General features: G+C 46.2%; 2 protein-coding genes across 2 annotated transcripts in view; one reads left to right on the forward strand and one right to left on the reverse strand.

Annotated features, from left to right (window-relative positions):
* The window catches only part of ERLEC1 (endoplasmic reticulum lectin 1), a 548,089-nt gene that overhangs the window by 63,115 nt on the left and 469,458 nt on the right, over positions 1-15,516 (forward strand).
* The window catches only part of PSME4 (proteasome activator subunit 4), a 93,405-nt gene that overhangs the window by 13,793 nt on the left and 64,096 nt on the right, over positions 1-15,516 (reverse strand). Inside the window, exons 27-39 of the mRNA XM_049784801.1 lie at positions 13,923-14,054; positions 11,108-11,317; positions 9,443-9,567; positions 8,700-8,753; positions 8,199-8,328; positions 6,888-6,969; positions 6,392-6,545; positions 5,686-5,755; positions 4,040-4,165; positions 2,628-2,780; positions 1,891-1,995; positions 1,121-1,212; positions 335-466 (exon numbers count right to left, since the gene is read on the reverse strand). Coding sequence (XP_049640758.1) covers positions 335-466; positions 1,121-1,212; positions 1,891-1,995; positions 2,628-2,780; positions 4,040-4,165; positions 5,686-5,755; positions 6,392-6,545; positions 6,888-6,969; positions 8,199-8,328; positions 8,700-8,753; positions 9,443-9,567; positions 11,108-11,317; positions 13,923-14,054 — 1,565 coding nt within the window. The remainder of the gene's footprint in view (positions 1-334; positions 467-1,120; positions 1,213-1,890; positions 1,996-2,627; positions 2,781-4,039; positions 4,166-5,685; positions 5,756-6,391; positions 6,546-6,887; positions 6,970-8,198; positions 8,329-8,699; positions 8,754-9,442; positions 9,568-11,107; positions 11,318-13,922; positions 14,055-15,516) is intronic.

Here is a 15,516-nt window from a genome sequence, read left to right on the forward strand (position 1 = left end):
AAATCACTCCTAGTGGAAATGGGACCATAGGGATGCCAAGGATAGAACCCAGGTTGGCTACATGTAAGGCAAACACCCTCCTCGCTGTGCTAATGCTCAGGCCTCCTCCCACATGATTACTACAACCCAGGCCCAAAGAACAACCCAACCATAGTGTGTTTCCCAAGACAGTTCCCAGACAGGGTCTTGGCAACATGCCCAGAGATCTGGACACAAAAAGCAGAGAAGTGGCAAGTTGGCACTGAGTTGTCACTTTTGGACTCTCATTGAGTGGTCTCACAACATAAATACAGGGGGGAACGGAGTTTGCAGGGGGCCTGGGCAGCTCACTTACCTCCCAATTCTCTCACGGACATTCTTGTAGACCTGCGTGAGTTTGGGCTCCAGGTACTGCAGCAGCCGATGCAGCAGCTCGGGCACCCGCCACTCCTGCTGCGCCAGGCCCCCCTGCAGGGCGTACAGGCGGCTGCAAAGGATGCAAGGGGCGGTCAGGACCTCATCTGCTCAGCACAAGGGCAGTGCCCAGCATTAAGGCATACATTTGGGGGCTTCCACTTCCAATTGCCACTCTTTCCTCCTCAAAACAGTAACTTCAGGGGTCATTTTAAGTGCTTTTTCGTTTGCTCTCCTTTTCTTCCAACCTTCTCTTTCTCTCACCTCTGGCATTACTACCTCTGATTTCAAAGATTCTCCTGAATTCAACCACAGGGAGCCTGGAATTTCCTTACTACATAAAACCAGGAACTCTTCTCCAGGATTGCTAGTGCTCTGCCTCTGAAGCCAACCCCATCACCTTCCCTACTAACTTCTTCCAGCTCCTTATGCCCCAAACAAGGATTCTTATTTTCCCCTTAAAAGGTTCACTATCCTCCAAAACAAAGGAGCAAGCAGGGAGGAGAGTCAGAAGGTTACGTTGTCATGAAGACAGCAGCCAGAAGAGCCTCTGATTCCTGGACCAAATCCTCCCTGCTCCTGTGCTCTTAAGACTGAGAGAATCACTCAGTGTCGCTGGCTATACCCACGGGCACGACCTCATCCTCTGGAACAAACTCTGTACTGCAGAGCTTGCGAGGAGCTGGGTGGTTTCACCTATGTTCGTCTGTGATGCCTCTGTACTCACCAGGCATCCACAAAAGATCCACCTTCGCCACTTAGTGGCGACTCCAACAGCAGCTCAAAGAGCCAGTGAAGCTTCCGGGGGTCTCTGCTCTCCTGAAATAGAAAGAGATGCTTCAAATACCATGGAGTGTGGGGTGGGAGTAAGCTAACCCTGGTAGTGCTCAAGGACCAGAAGGGATGCTGGAGATCGAACCCCCGGTCAGCTGTGTGCCAAGCTGCACTAACACTATGGCCCCCAAATACAATTTTTTTTCAGGGAGAGGTTATGCCACTCGTGGGGGCACTCAGGGACCTGTATGTGGTGCTGGAGATTGAATTGGGGTGTGCCACAAAACCAATACCTTCAGTTGGGTACACAAATGTGCTCATAGTATTTTAAACATACCCTAAGTAAAAGGATACATCTTTCCTTCTCACCTAGCCCTTTGATATGTAAAAGCCCACCTGGATCACTTGACTTCCCTGCTGGTGAATGGGTGTTGGCTTAATAAAGAAAAAGCAGTCTGACTTTGGTGTGCTCAGAAACACAACAAGGCAAGACTCAAACTGACTCCACAACTCTCTCCTTACTGGCCTGGTTCATTAACTAACCTACCTACATCTGACCCATCCACCTGGGGGTGCAAACACACGTGTGTGGTGATTTCACAGCATGGGGGTTTATTTTACAGTACAGGAACTAACCACCTAAGAGTGACGGGGGTGGGGGGTGGGGGAACACAGGACCCGGGATGTGGGGACAAGGACGCTGAGGGCACAGAGGGCACTCACGCAGGATGTAGCGATGCAAGTGCCCCAGTCACTGTAGGTCTCCACCGTGATGCTGGCCAGAGCTCGCCGCAGCAGTGGGCATAAGAGTGCCCAGAGCTTCTCCACCTGAGTGGGCAGATGGGCAGGGTGGGCATTAACACAGGACACAGGACAGATGGATAGGACAAAAAGGCCCTCCTGCCCTTAGTTCCAGACTGGCATTAATGTGGAGCAGAATGGGACTTTTTCTTTCTTTTTTTTTCTTCCTTTCTTCCTTCCTTCCTCCCTCCCTCCCTCCCTCCCTCCTTCCTTCCTCTCTCTCTTCTTCTTCTTCTTCTCTCTCTCTCTCTCTCTCTCTCGTCCCTCGACAAAATGATTTTTGCTGTTTTTTTTTCCACAACAGTGTCAGTAAATCCTAAATAAAGTAGGAGTTGACGGTAATTTTCACAAATTTCATATGGCAAGCCGTGGCTCACCTGTCTTTAGGAAGTAACGGTGACAGACTGTAAGTCACGTGTAGAGAGATGCACCTGACTGCTTAATGAGAACCACAAATCATCGGGAGATATTGAGAAAATAGATTTTGCTTCAGAATATCAGGATGAGGCCCAAGATCTGACCCCCCCCCCCCGCCCCCAGATATACACATGCTGCAGGCCCAGGGCACTTAATCAAGAATATGACACAGGGCAGGCGGGAAGACGACCTGAACAAAATGCTTCCAAGTGCAAGTACCAGGGCATATGCAAATCCCTCACCTTTTCAAAGGTCCAGTGCTTTGAGCCTCGAATTAGCCCAGCTATGATTTCGGCCACACACCGCTGGGTGCTTTCATGCGAGTCTGCGACCAGCCGCTCTAAATGAGGCGTGAGAACGGGCAGGAAGGCGTCATCAAAATTCCTGAACAGGCCCTGTGGACACAGAGAGGCAGCTCCGGTATCCGGACAACCACTGTCTCAGTACAATATAACATGCTCAGATCTACACACTAGAGTCTGGCTTTGCTTAAAATGTTCTAGAATTTGGGGCCGGTGAGGTGGCGCTAGAGGTAAGGTGTCTGTCTGCCTTGCAAACTCTAGCCAAGGAAGGACCGCGGTTTGATCCCCGGCATCCCATATGATCCCCCCAAGCCAGGGGCAATTTCTGAGCACTTAGCCAGGAGTAACCCTTGAGCATCAAACAGGTGTGGTCCCCCCCAAAAAAAAGTTCTAGAATTTGATTGCTTTGATATGAAATAAATGTTCAGGATAGCATCATTTTGCATAGATTAAAGAATCCATTAGGCATAAAGCAATAATCCAACTTTAAAAAAAAACAAACAGGGGCCAAAGCAGGAACACAGTGGAGTGTTTGCCTTGCAGGCAGCAGACCCAGGTTATACCACCAGCATCCCATAGGGTCCCCAGAGCCCACCAGGAGCGATTCCTGAGCACAGAGCCAAGAGTAACCCGAGTACCATCAAATGTGGGCTCCCAACAAAAATAAAATTATACACGAGAACTAGAGCACACAGCAGGGAGTGCACTGACCTTGCATATGGCCACCTGTTTTGATCTGACATACGATGGGATCCCTGGAGCACCACCAGGAGTGATCCCCAAGTGCAGAGCCAGGAGTAAGCCTCAGCACTGCCGGGTGTGACCAAAAACAAACAACTCCCCACAAACAAAAAAACCTTCACCAAAACCATCACATGCAGATAAAATACAAATGCATATGGACAGCAGTGATTGTGGAATTATTACAGGGTAAAAACAGGTAAAAACTTTAAAGAAACACAAAAGAGCTGGCGGAAAGGACAGAACTGATGCTTGACCTGCATTGGGCCCTGAGTTCAATAGGGAGCACTGTACGGGTTCTGCTTAGCCATCCTGCCTCCTTCCCACACACAGAGCCCCAAGCCAGAGCCAGAGAAACCAGATTCAGACATTATTGATTATTTATTTTGAACTTAGAGCAAATAGTTTAAACATTAAGAACAGGGAGCCTCAGAGGCCAGTTGGGGGCTGGTAAATTGAGTCTGGCTTGATCCCCAGCACTGCCAGCAGGGACCCCTGAACACGAGGAGTCAGGAGTTTACCCCGAGCACTGCTGGGTGCTCCCTCCCAGAACCACATGAACCAGCAGAAGCCTCGGAGCTTCAAGACACAGAACACAAGGGCATAGTTACCTTAAAGAGGCAAAAACGTCGAGGACTGAATTTATCTTTTCCTTTTCTGTCTTCTAAAGATAGAAAAGTAATTAACTGTTCAACAAATTTTGGATCAGAAAAATGGTCAAATATAATCTTTTCTGCCTATAAAGTTAAAGAGAATAAGAACAACATTAAGGGTTTAAAGTCTATTTAAACACATGCTGAAAAAGTTCAAATTCAAGTATAAAACTCATTCTGTTCTAACAACACTCTAGTGGCTGAGGTCAGAAACAACAGAAATACATGTGCCCTCCTTGTCTGGTCAACCTTGGGGACCCTGGACATGGCTTTGAGAACCAACTGCTGGGTGTGGCCCACAAACCACCCAGACCAACTCCAGGTGCTGGGCCAGTACAAGAGCTCCCGGGGCTGGAACCCAGGCATATGTGCAAAGTCCTGGGTTTGAGGACCCCTCACACCAGAGGCATCCGGGGGAACCCAAGCAAAAATCTTTCTAGAATGCTAAGTCCTAAGAAAAGATGTGAGTCCCAGGCTGGCCCCACTCTCACACCACATAATCAGCCCAATAAGCCACGGGCTCTGCTTGAGACAAGGAAGGGATGGGACTGAAGAAAAAATAAAAATTAAACCTCAGTGAATTGGTTCATAAATAAAAACATCTGGAGTCAAAAAAGTAAACTTCATTCAGAAGTAGAAAAACCAGTATTAGGGGTGGAGAGACAAAACAGAGGGGAAGGCACTTTCCTTGCACAAAGATGACGTGGGTTCAATTGATTCCCAAGTACAGAACCAGGGGTAACCCCTGAGCACTGCTGGGTGTAGCCCCCCCAAAAAAAGAAACAAGGAAAAAAGAAAACAAAAAATGCTATAAATAACATAATTAGGACAAAAACTTTGATCTTCTTTACCAACTTCTAAAATGATCCCTTTCTATGAGGAACAAGGAATGTCAATTAGAAAATGAATTGACTGAATATGCAATAAAAAACCAATAGTCATTTTCCGCATCTTCAGAAAGTACTGATCTAAAAATAAAAGTTAAAAAACATCAGAGTTGAGTGATAGCACAGCGGGGAGGGCATTTGCCTTGCAGGTTGCAGACCCAGGTTCGATCTGTGGCATCCAGAAGGTCCAACAAGCTGCCAGGAATGATTCTCGTGAGTAACCAGGAGTAACCAATGAGAACCAACAGGTGTGGCCAAAAACAAAAACAAAACAAAGAAGAAAAACACCAAATAAAAGTGAGGAACAGGGGCCAGAGAGGTGGCGCTAGAGGTAAGGCATCTGCCTTGCAAGCACTAGCCTAGACAGACCTCAGTTCGATCCCCTAGCGTCCCATATGGTCCTCCAAGGCAGGAGCGATTTCTGAGCACATAGCCAGGAATAACCCGAGCATCAACGGGTGTGGCCCAAAAAAAAAACAAAACAAAACAAGCAAACAAAAAAAGTGAGGAGCAGTAAATAATGTCCAGTGTCTGGCCACACAACCAGGGCCTAGGCATTCACTCTTAAGTGACCAGACAGACTGCTGCTGCCCAGGCCAGCCCTGGTAGGATGCATCTATCTGTCTGTGCAAGGAAGCTCCTACACCTACCACTTTGGATTCAGTGGCTACAGGATGCCCAGACAGCAAGTCCCTGGGTTGGGGTGGCAGCACTTACCTCGGTCAGGTCCTCCCTGCTTCGGCCCAGCTTAGGCTGCTCTTCCGCACTCGCGTAGACAACCATGGTCCTAGGTGACGAGAGTTTGTATATGGGCATGAAAGGAGCTTACAGTAATAAGGATAGAGGTTCTCATTTCATGTAGTGGGGCCACGCCACATGGCATAAAAGGCCTCCTGCATCTACAAGACACTTTGTTTCGGTTTTGGGGCACACCTGGTGGTGCTCAGGGCTCACTCCTGGTGGTGCCGAGGATCGAACCAAGGTCAGCTTGTATGCAAGGCAAACGTCTGCCCTGCTGCACTATCAAAATGGCCCCTTCATGAGCTCTGATTCAAACCTAGTTTTCAGCATTGAATACATTATTAACAATTAGAAAAAAGCCAGATGATGCCTTGGTGATTAACCATGAAATGAACACACTTCTCTCATCCGGGTGATTCCCCCAGAACACAAACAGGAGTGGGAGCAATAACAGAGATGAACCATCACTTTAGATACATGGACATTTGGGGTATAATAAAGTCTTAGGGTATCTGGGAAAGCTGAAGGCACAGCAAACGGGAGGAGCCAGAGAGCCTGTGTACATGCGGGCAAATGACTTCAATGTCACTGAGTCTTCTCAGCAACAGAAAGATGACACACAGATGCTTCTGTAGCCAGGCTGTTGAATGAAAGACTTGGAGCTGGGGGGCCTCCCACTTACCGTGGCCAGGTGTAATACCCCCAGTGCGTCTTCTCCACGAAGCAGCTCGCCTCCCACTCCTTCTTGGTCCTGGGCACACTTTTACTGTCATAATGCAGCCAATGATTGTCAGGCCTGTCACCAGCAATGATCTGACTGGGTTTAGGATGCCCACCTACGGAGAGATGAGATAACAACTTACGCTTTATCATCTGAAAAATGCCAATGCAGTCATTATTCTTGACTGGCAACAATGCTGTTAGTAATTTTGGAGAGAAAGAAAAAAAAAAAAAACTAAGTACAATTCATCTTTCATTTTTCATTTCCTCCATCAAATTAAAAGTACCAGTTCTGTTCAAACTTTCGGGGTTTGAATTCTAAGTGTGCAGAGCCCAGAACACCTCCAAACAGTCACTCACGTTTGAAGGTTCCACCGTATCTACCTTGACCAAGAAGAGCCCCTGACACTACATTGTCAGTACTCACTATTTCACAGGGATGGATGATTGGTACTTACTGATTTCATAGGGGTTGATGGTCAGCTTTTTGTGAGTTCTCTTCAGCTGTTTGAGAATGCCAGCCACAGCTGAGATGGCCATCTAGGAAGAAACAGGCAAGGTCCAAGGGATGGTCACTCTGATCTCTCCAGCAGTGTGCCCCATGCAGACATGAGAGTGCCTTCCCCCAGACATAAAACAGAACAGCAATGTGAGGCTATGGGACAAATGGAATGACTCATCCTTCTTTCTTACTCCTTAGGCTTCATCCAATTTTCCTTATACAATCTTGACCCTCGGTACCTGAAACCAATCCCTACCCAGCTGCATGCAGATCTAGCCTGGCCACTCTTTTTTTTTTTTTTTTTTTTTTTGGTTTTTAGGTCACACCCGGCAGCGCTTAGGGGTTACTCCTGGCTCTATGCTCAGAAGTCACCCCTGGCAGGCACAGGGGACCATATGGGATGCCAGGATTCGAACCACCATCCTACTGCATGAAAGGCAAATGCCTTATCTCCATGCTATCTCTCTGGTCCCTAGCCTGGCCATTCTTAAGCTCCTTTCTACAATGTACCAAACTCAAGCTCCATTTTGCACCTTCATACTCTAAAAACAAAAAACCCTAAATTGTGTTTACTATTTTTCCTTAAGATTTCTGTTCCGGGCCCGGAGAGATAGCACAGAGGCATTTGCCTTGCAAGCAGCCGATCCAGGACCAAAGGTGGTTGGTTCGAATCCCGGTGTCCCATATGGTCCCCCGTGCCTGCCAGGAGCTATTTCTGAGCAGACAGCCAGGTGTAACCCCTGAGCAACGCCGGGTGTGGCTCAAAAACAAAAAACAAAAAAGATTTCTGTTCCCTTTCTGCTATACCTCACCCTTTGCAATTAATTTTTCAAAAACCTTTCCCACTGGGCTAAAAACTATTTTAACTGATACTCGCCCTCAAATCTGAAATGAAAACATTCAGTGCCTTGAACTGTCCTTGTAGATTTTTCTGGATGAATAATCATCATCACTGAACCAACAGAGGATTTCAAAATAAGACACTTATTAAACACACACTATTTGTCAAGAGGGTAAACTGTGGTGAAGTTAAAACTCCAACCCAGGGCCGGGCGGTGGCGCTGGAGGTAAGGTGCCTGCCTTGCCTGCGCTAGCCTAGGACGGACCGCGGTTCGATCCCCCGGCGTCCCATATGGTCCCCCAAGAAGCCAGGAGCAACTTCTGAGCGCATAGCCAGGAGTAACCCTGAGCGTCACAGGGTGTGGCCCAAAAACCAAAAAAAAAAAAAAAACTCCAACCCAGGGCTTTAAGTAAACAAAGCATTTACCTTACGAACGACGATTGCATCATGGTTGAGGTGCTCAACAAAAAACTGTATGGCACGAAGAGGCAACACTCGGTCATCTCTCAGGAGAAGAGACAGAAGCCCAATGCCGATGTGCTCAAACTTCCAGGGCCTGAAAAGAGTCAATACGAAAAACCTTCCTTTCTGTGCTCATGAACACAAACTTTCCATAAAGAAAAGTGCAATACATAATGTAAGATGACATCCAGCAATGAACCCAGAACAAAGGCATTCCCCCATCTTCCTTTTCCATAACCTCTGCAGACTGACTCCTGTCCTGACTGGCTTGGTTTATTATATTAATCCTTTTTGGAATAGCCAACATCAAGAACAGAATCCCACAACTTTCCTAAACTCTCCTCAGATCATGACTACCGATTTTCTTTCTTGTGTATGACAGAGGTCTTCATTGAAAATAAAAATATTGAAGATAAATACTGAAGATAAGCTCTGAAAATGAAAAATAATTCTTTTTCTACTTACAAATTTCTCTGTTCCACACTATCCAACAAGGCATTTACCAAGTTTTCATAGTTTCTAAAATAAAACAACAAGAAGCAGAAAGGTCAACAAGACTGGGAGAAGAGCATGGAGGCCTGTGAGCGTGTCCACTGTCCCTAAACGCTGAAAAGGTGAGAGCAAGGCTCGAGGGATGCACCCATGGGTCCCTTAACTCCACTAGTGTGGCCCAAAAAATAAGAAAGAAAAAAAAAGTCAGTAATAATCATTAAGAAGTAGTCTATCTATATGGTACTAGCTATATAAAAAGGTAGGCAAAATATTTTTACCATGTATAGAAACACACTAGGCAAAGAGCATTAGCATATTCAGAAGAAAAAAACTAAGTCAAATTAAGATAACTGCTTCCTTTAATTCTTATTAAAGTACTGAAGTAATCTGCTATGTGCAATCTCAAAACAGTTTACTAATATACTCTTACCGGACTTCATATATCTGATTATAAGAAGAATTTTAGACAAGTTATGAAGGCACATGTGTTGAATTCTAACACACCCAGGGAAAATTGTATCTATTATTCCCATTATTTTAAAGTACTACTTCAAATCTACTTGGAATCTTCACAATAATGCTTTCCTAGGAAACTGTCTAGGCTCATTGTATCAATTTCAAGATGCAGCTATGACCTCAGCTTACGTCAAAACCTGTCAGCCCATTGCCCGGGGTCCTCAGTTGCACCTCCCTGGTCCACAGCACCCCAGCATCACCTCAGTGCATCAGCATTCTTCTCCTGTTGGCGTTTGAGTCCTTCCTGAATTTCTTCTGAGCTAAGTGTCACCTGGTTGGTAGATTGTTGAAGGAGCCGAGCTATTCCAATACATGATTCTGGAATCTATATAAAGGAGAGAGGGAAAAGTAAGGTCCTGATTCATACTCTAATGATGAACCAGAACAGTAGTTGGCTGGAGGGAAGAAATCAAAAGAGGCAACTTTTTACACGTTCCCGCTGTGTTATGTTTCCAACAGGACAATTAAACAAAGAAATGCTGGTTTTCAGGAGTCAGACAGAAAGGGGAACAGAGGGGAATTCTATTTTCAATCAAAGGAACTGGTACTTGGATACAAGGTTTATTATTCCTAAAAGTGAAAAATACTGTCAAACTAGTGATGACTGTACAACTTGTAAATATATGTAGACACAATTGAATTTTGTTGCCTGTGTCTCAGTAATAGCCAATGTAGGATACATGACATTTAACCCCATTTATATTACATACACAATTCCTGCTTTTTGTCATTTTTCTTTTTCATTTTTGGGCCACACCCTTTGATGCTCAAGGATCGCTCCTAGCAGTGCTCAGGGGACTTTATGGGATGCTGGGGATCGAACCCAGGCTGACAGCATGTGAGGTGTCTCTTCATCCTCCCTCTCCTATCCCTACACCACCCTCAGCTCCACAGGGTAAGAGGCATCATGAGTCACCACATCTCCATTTGAGTGTCTCTGAACTTGCTTTTCTTCTAGTACTGTGCAGCAAATCACTCTGTTCTCAATGGTAAAAACAGTGGTCTTCTTTTTTGGTTTTGGTTTTGTGTGGATCTAAGATAAAACCAACTTTTGGAGATTTGGGTGGTTTAGTGTACTCAGGGACATACATGGATTATATATATTGCTTCTAGGTAGGAGACTAGCCTTTTCTTCGTCATGCAGATAACCACAAGAAACTGGGGGTAAAAGTTTGGATTAGGGAGGCCAAAATGACAAGACAGTTTATTGCTGTTCTTCGTGTGGCTGACCTGGGCTAACTCAAGTAACACAGATGATCCCCAGCACAAATGATCCCTTGAGCACCACTGAGTGACTGATCCCTGAGCATCAGAGGGCATGGCCCCCCGACCTCCACCAACATTCTAATAGGGCCAGCTAGATAGCATGATCAGGTGAGTGGGCGGAAATCATCTTTGCATAGAGACCAAAAACCCTGGCTTCCATCCCCAGCACCACACGGTCCCCTGAGCACAACTTGGAATATTCTCAAGCACTAGAATGGCCTCAAAAACAAAATAAACAAATCAAAGAGAGAGAAAAAAAAAAAAAAGAGAGAAGCTGGAGCCATAGCACAATGGTAGGGCATTTGCCCTGTAGGTGGCCGACCCAGGTTCAAACCCTGGCATCCCAGAGGGTCTCCCAAATCCATCAGGAGTGATTTCTGAGCACATAGCCAGGAGTAAGTCCTGAATGCTGCCAGGTATGGCCAAAAAGTAAAACAAAGGAAATAAATAAATAAGATTAAAAAATTAGAATCACATATCAGGAATGTTATTACTGAAAGGACACAAAAACTTAGAGGCATCTCAATGATCTACATGGCCTATCTACACAAGCCCTTGACTCTGACTGAATGCAGATGGAAGAACCTCTGTCTGCTTACAGCGAAGTCCAGGCCGATTGTCTCGTACTGTCGATGGATCTTCTCCGCTAGGTCATCGAAGAGCCGCACGATGGATGGCTTCTCCAGAGACATGGCTTTGCTGAGGCCCGATGAGACAATGGCAGGCCATGTCTGCACGATGCAGTCCCAGTCGTGCAGATTGGCCAGGCACACACCACTGTGGTTCCCCAGGAGACAGTATAAGGCACCCTGTGGGGAAGGGGGAGGAATTGGTATTATTATTACTAATATTGAGGGTGAACTACACCTGACAGTGCTCAAGAGTAATTGCTCCTGGTGGGCTTGGGGGACTCTATGGGATGCTGGGAGTCAAACTAGGGTCAGCTGCATACAAGGCAAACGCTTTATCTGCTATACTATGGCACAGCCCCCTACATATGCAAAACTTATTTTTTTGGTTTGGGCAACACCCTGAAGTGCTCAGGGGTTACTGCACTCAGAAATCAATCCTGAAGGGCTTGAGTGACCCTATGGAATTCCGGGGATTGAACCCGGGTCGGCTTTGTGCAAGGCAAATACCTTACCCGCTGTACTATGACATGGCCCCCTACGCAAAGTTTTTATTTATTATATTTTGCATGTTGTTTTTATTTATTTATTAATATTATTGTTTGTTTTTCTGGTCTTATCCGGTGGCGCTCAGAGGTTACTCCTGGATCTATGCTCAGAAATTGCTCCTGCCAGGCTTGGGAGATCAATTGGGAAGCTGGGAATCGAACCCAGGTCTGTCCTGGTTGGCCACGTGCAAGGCAAACACGCTACTGCTGTGCTATCTCTCCAGCCCTACATGGTATTTTTAAACATAATCAAAACAAAGTATTCAAACTCCATGAAATGTGCCAGTGTTAGCTTTTGGGGTGTATCTTATCAAGTAGATTCTTAAGCAAACAACAACTAGATCCGTTACATTTTATTAGTTTTCTTGATATATTTTACATATTTTAGTTTATGTGTGTGTGTGTGTGTGTGTGTGTGTGTGTGTGTGTGTGTATTTTTTCTTGGGGGGGGGGTCAAACCCAGCAGCGCTCAGGGGTTACTCCTGGTTCTATGCTCAGAAATCGCTCTGGCAGGCTCAGGGGACTATATGGGATGCCAGGATTCGAACCACCGTCCTTCAGCATGCAAGGCAAACGCCCTACCTCTATGCTATCTCTCTGGCCCATATTTTTATATTTTATGCCCATAAATGGTCACTTAATGAAAATGATTCTGAGGAAGTAGGTGTTCTTCTCTAAGGTACCATCTTAAAATGTCTGTTTTAGGAACCTTTTCCCCAAATCCAGTCAGTCTGGATTCCTCCCTAACCTGCACTCCGTTCTTTAGAGGTCATTCACTAATGGTCTCAGATTTTTCTCAATTTCTTTATTTAGAGTCAAAATGGAACTCTAAGAGAGTCAACAACAGACCAGAGAGTTAGGTGTTCTAGAATGCCCCTGTACTATATGTACATCTCTGAACAATGGGGACCAGCAAGCTCTTCCTCCGCTGAGTAGGAGAGTGAAAGGCTGGCCAGTTCTGTCTCAATCATTCAGTCTGCCCAGGAAAATCACCCAGACAAAACCTGGCAAAGCTGCAATGAAACCATGAAGGCAAGCAGGAAGCCACGATGACCCCCAGTGTTGTGACTTGAGGGGACGTGCTTATTATTAGTAGTTCCTGGGGAGGCCACAGGTCCTGTAGAGAAGCTGCTGGCCTGAGCTACTTCTCCAGAACTCTCATTCCCTTCATGCCATCCCAGCTCATGCCGGGACATCTGAGGACACTCACAGTAGCTGCCAACGGTTCACACATTCATCCCAGGCTCACTTGGTCTGACCCACAGCTTGCAACTGCACACCGAGAGAACCCATCTTCTGACATGTCATCTCTGACATGCCTCTAAGTCCATCTGCACCCTCCTTCAGACTCAACTTCTCCAAATTTACCCCAGGTTCTTCCTGTCCTCTCTGACACACCCGACAACCAGCTACTCCATCCAGATCTGTGAAAATATCCCCCTTTTTTTGGGGGGGTGAACCCACACCCGGTGACACTCTTACTCCTGGCTATGAACTCAGAGGTTGCTCAATACGGGATGTTGGGAGATGGAACCACTGTCCGTCCTAGGTCAGCTGTGTGCAAGGCAAATGGCCTACCGTCATGCCACCACTCCGGCCCCGAAAATGTTCTTTTCTGTCACCATATTCAAGACCAAGTTTTCTCAATCTCCCTCCAAATGACTTTCAATCAGCCCATTTTTTCCCTGTCCCAAGTATAAAATTATACACAGAAGGTCTCACCCAGCCCTTACTATATCCTTCGGGATGTAAAATCTTTCTCACATAGGGCCGCCCTTGGCCTCTTCTGTTCTAATCTCAGGTGCTTCACTCAGTCACCCTTACCAGCCCCCTCTCTTCTCACAACCTCCTTCACCACAGCTCCACCTTCAGGCTTCCAAAAGACTCTCAAAGGCTGCCAATCCCCCCAAGGGCACCTACAGCTCTCCATGGTAACAGTCATCAGAAAGATGACTCAGGAAAACTGATTACGGAGTAAAACGTGTGCTCAAGAGAAAACACGGGCTTCTCCTGAGTGGAAAATCCAATGCCCTGTTTTTAGAAGTTACTGCTGCCTTCAACTAACCTGGAACGGATGAAAACAAGCCAGATAAAAATATCATCAGGCAAATGTTTATGTTATGAATGTTTAGGGAGACTGAGTAGTAGACATGCGAATGCTTATCACCAAGTTCTTTTTTCAGTTTTTCTCAGTGTTGGAGAATTTTCGAAGCCACCAGAGTCCAGGGCCCCTATACCTTGAACTGCTGCTGTGTGACATTCTGCTTGTCGGGCCTCAGGAACTCCAGCACCGAGGGGATGACATCCCTGCAGCAGAAGTTATAGGCTCCCAGGGCAGCAAAGAAGATCTGCTGGGCCTTATTGCGGACCTGGAGGAGATATCAATCCAATACTCGGTCAAGGGCATAGGGAACTTAGTAAATGCTTAACCCAAACAAAGTGAAGATTCTTTCAATACTGAAGTAACAGAAGCTCAACAAGGATCTTTCTCCCAAAAGGAAAGCACTTTATCAGCAACTACTCCCACAGTTAGGGCAGTTTCTCAACTGTGGGCCAGTTGAGACTAGCCCTTGATATCCCAAGAGGTCTGAACAATGAATGGAGATGCATGGCAGCACGCCCATCTCTGATATCATGGGTTGGAAAAAGGATATGGGCAATAAAAGGTTGAGAATCACTCGGTTAGAAAACTAGTATTGGGGCCGGAGCGATAACACAGCAGTAGGGTGCTTGCCTTACATGAAGCCAACCCAGGATGAACCCTGGTTCTATTACTGGCATCCAGTCCCCCGAGCCTGCCACGAGCAATTTCTGAGCACAGAACCAGGAGTATCCCCTGAGCACTGCCAGGTATGGTCCAAAAACCAAAAAAAAAAAAAAAAGAAAAGAAAACTAATATATATATTTTAATTTTTATTTATTTATTTATTTATTTTGGTTTTTGGGCCACACCTGGCGATGCTCAGGGGTTACTCCTGGTTGGCTGCTCAGAAATAGCTCCTGGCAGGCACGGAGGACCACATGGGACACCGGGATTCAAACCAACCACCTTTGGTCCTGGATCGGCTGCTTGCAAGGCAAATGCTGTTGTGCTATCTCTCCAGGCCCAAAACTAATATTTTTTAACCTAAAGGGTTCAGGTTTTTTGTTTGTTCATTTTGGGGCCACACCGCCCAGTGCTCAGGAGTCACTCCGGGAGATCTCAGAGACCCTAGGCAGGGGTCTCAAACTCTCAGTCCGCAATCTGTTTGCAGCCCTCCATACAACATTTTGTGGTCCTGCCCTAGAGGGATCTTGTTTTGTTTTAGTTCTTTGAGGCACACCCCACAATGTTCAAGGCTTACTACTGACTTTGCACTCAATGATCACCCCGATTTTCCCTCTGCGGCCCTCAGGTAAATTGAGTTTGAGACCCCTGCTAGGGGATGCCAGGGACCGAATCTATGTCAGCAAGTGCAAGGCAAGTGCCCGTCCTTCTGTGCAATCACTCCAGCCCCTCAAATACTTCTTTATTTAAAATTTGTTTTTTGGCCACAACAGTGGCACTCAGGGCTGTATGTATGGTAAAAATCCTACTTGCAGTGCCATCGCTCCAGCTCCTCAAATATTCCTTGTAAGAAGGAACCAAAAAGCTTTAACATACATTTATTTCATAACAACGAATAGACTACATTAACTTTTTTTGGGCCACACCCGGTGATGCTCAGGGGTTACTCCTGGCTATGCGCTCAGAAATCATTCCTGGCTTGGGGAACCATATGGAGATTGAAACCAGGTCTGTCCTGGGTCAGCCACGTGCAAGGCAAACGCCCTACCACTGTGCTATGGCTT

Source organism: Suncus etruscus, chromosome 12 (assembly GCF_024139225.1).
Source record: "Suncus etruscus isolate mSunEtr1 chromosome 12, mSunEtr1.pri.cur, whole genome shotgun sequence".
In the NCBI taxonomy this organism is placed as follows: domain Eukaryota; kingdom Metazoa; phylum Chordata; class Mammalia; order Eulipotyphla; family Soricidae; genus Suncus; species Suncus etruscus.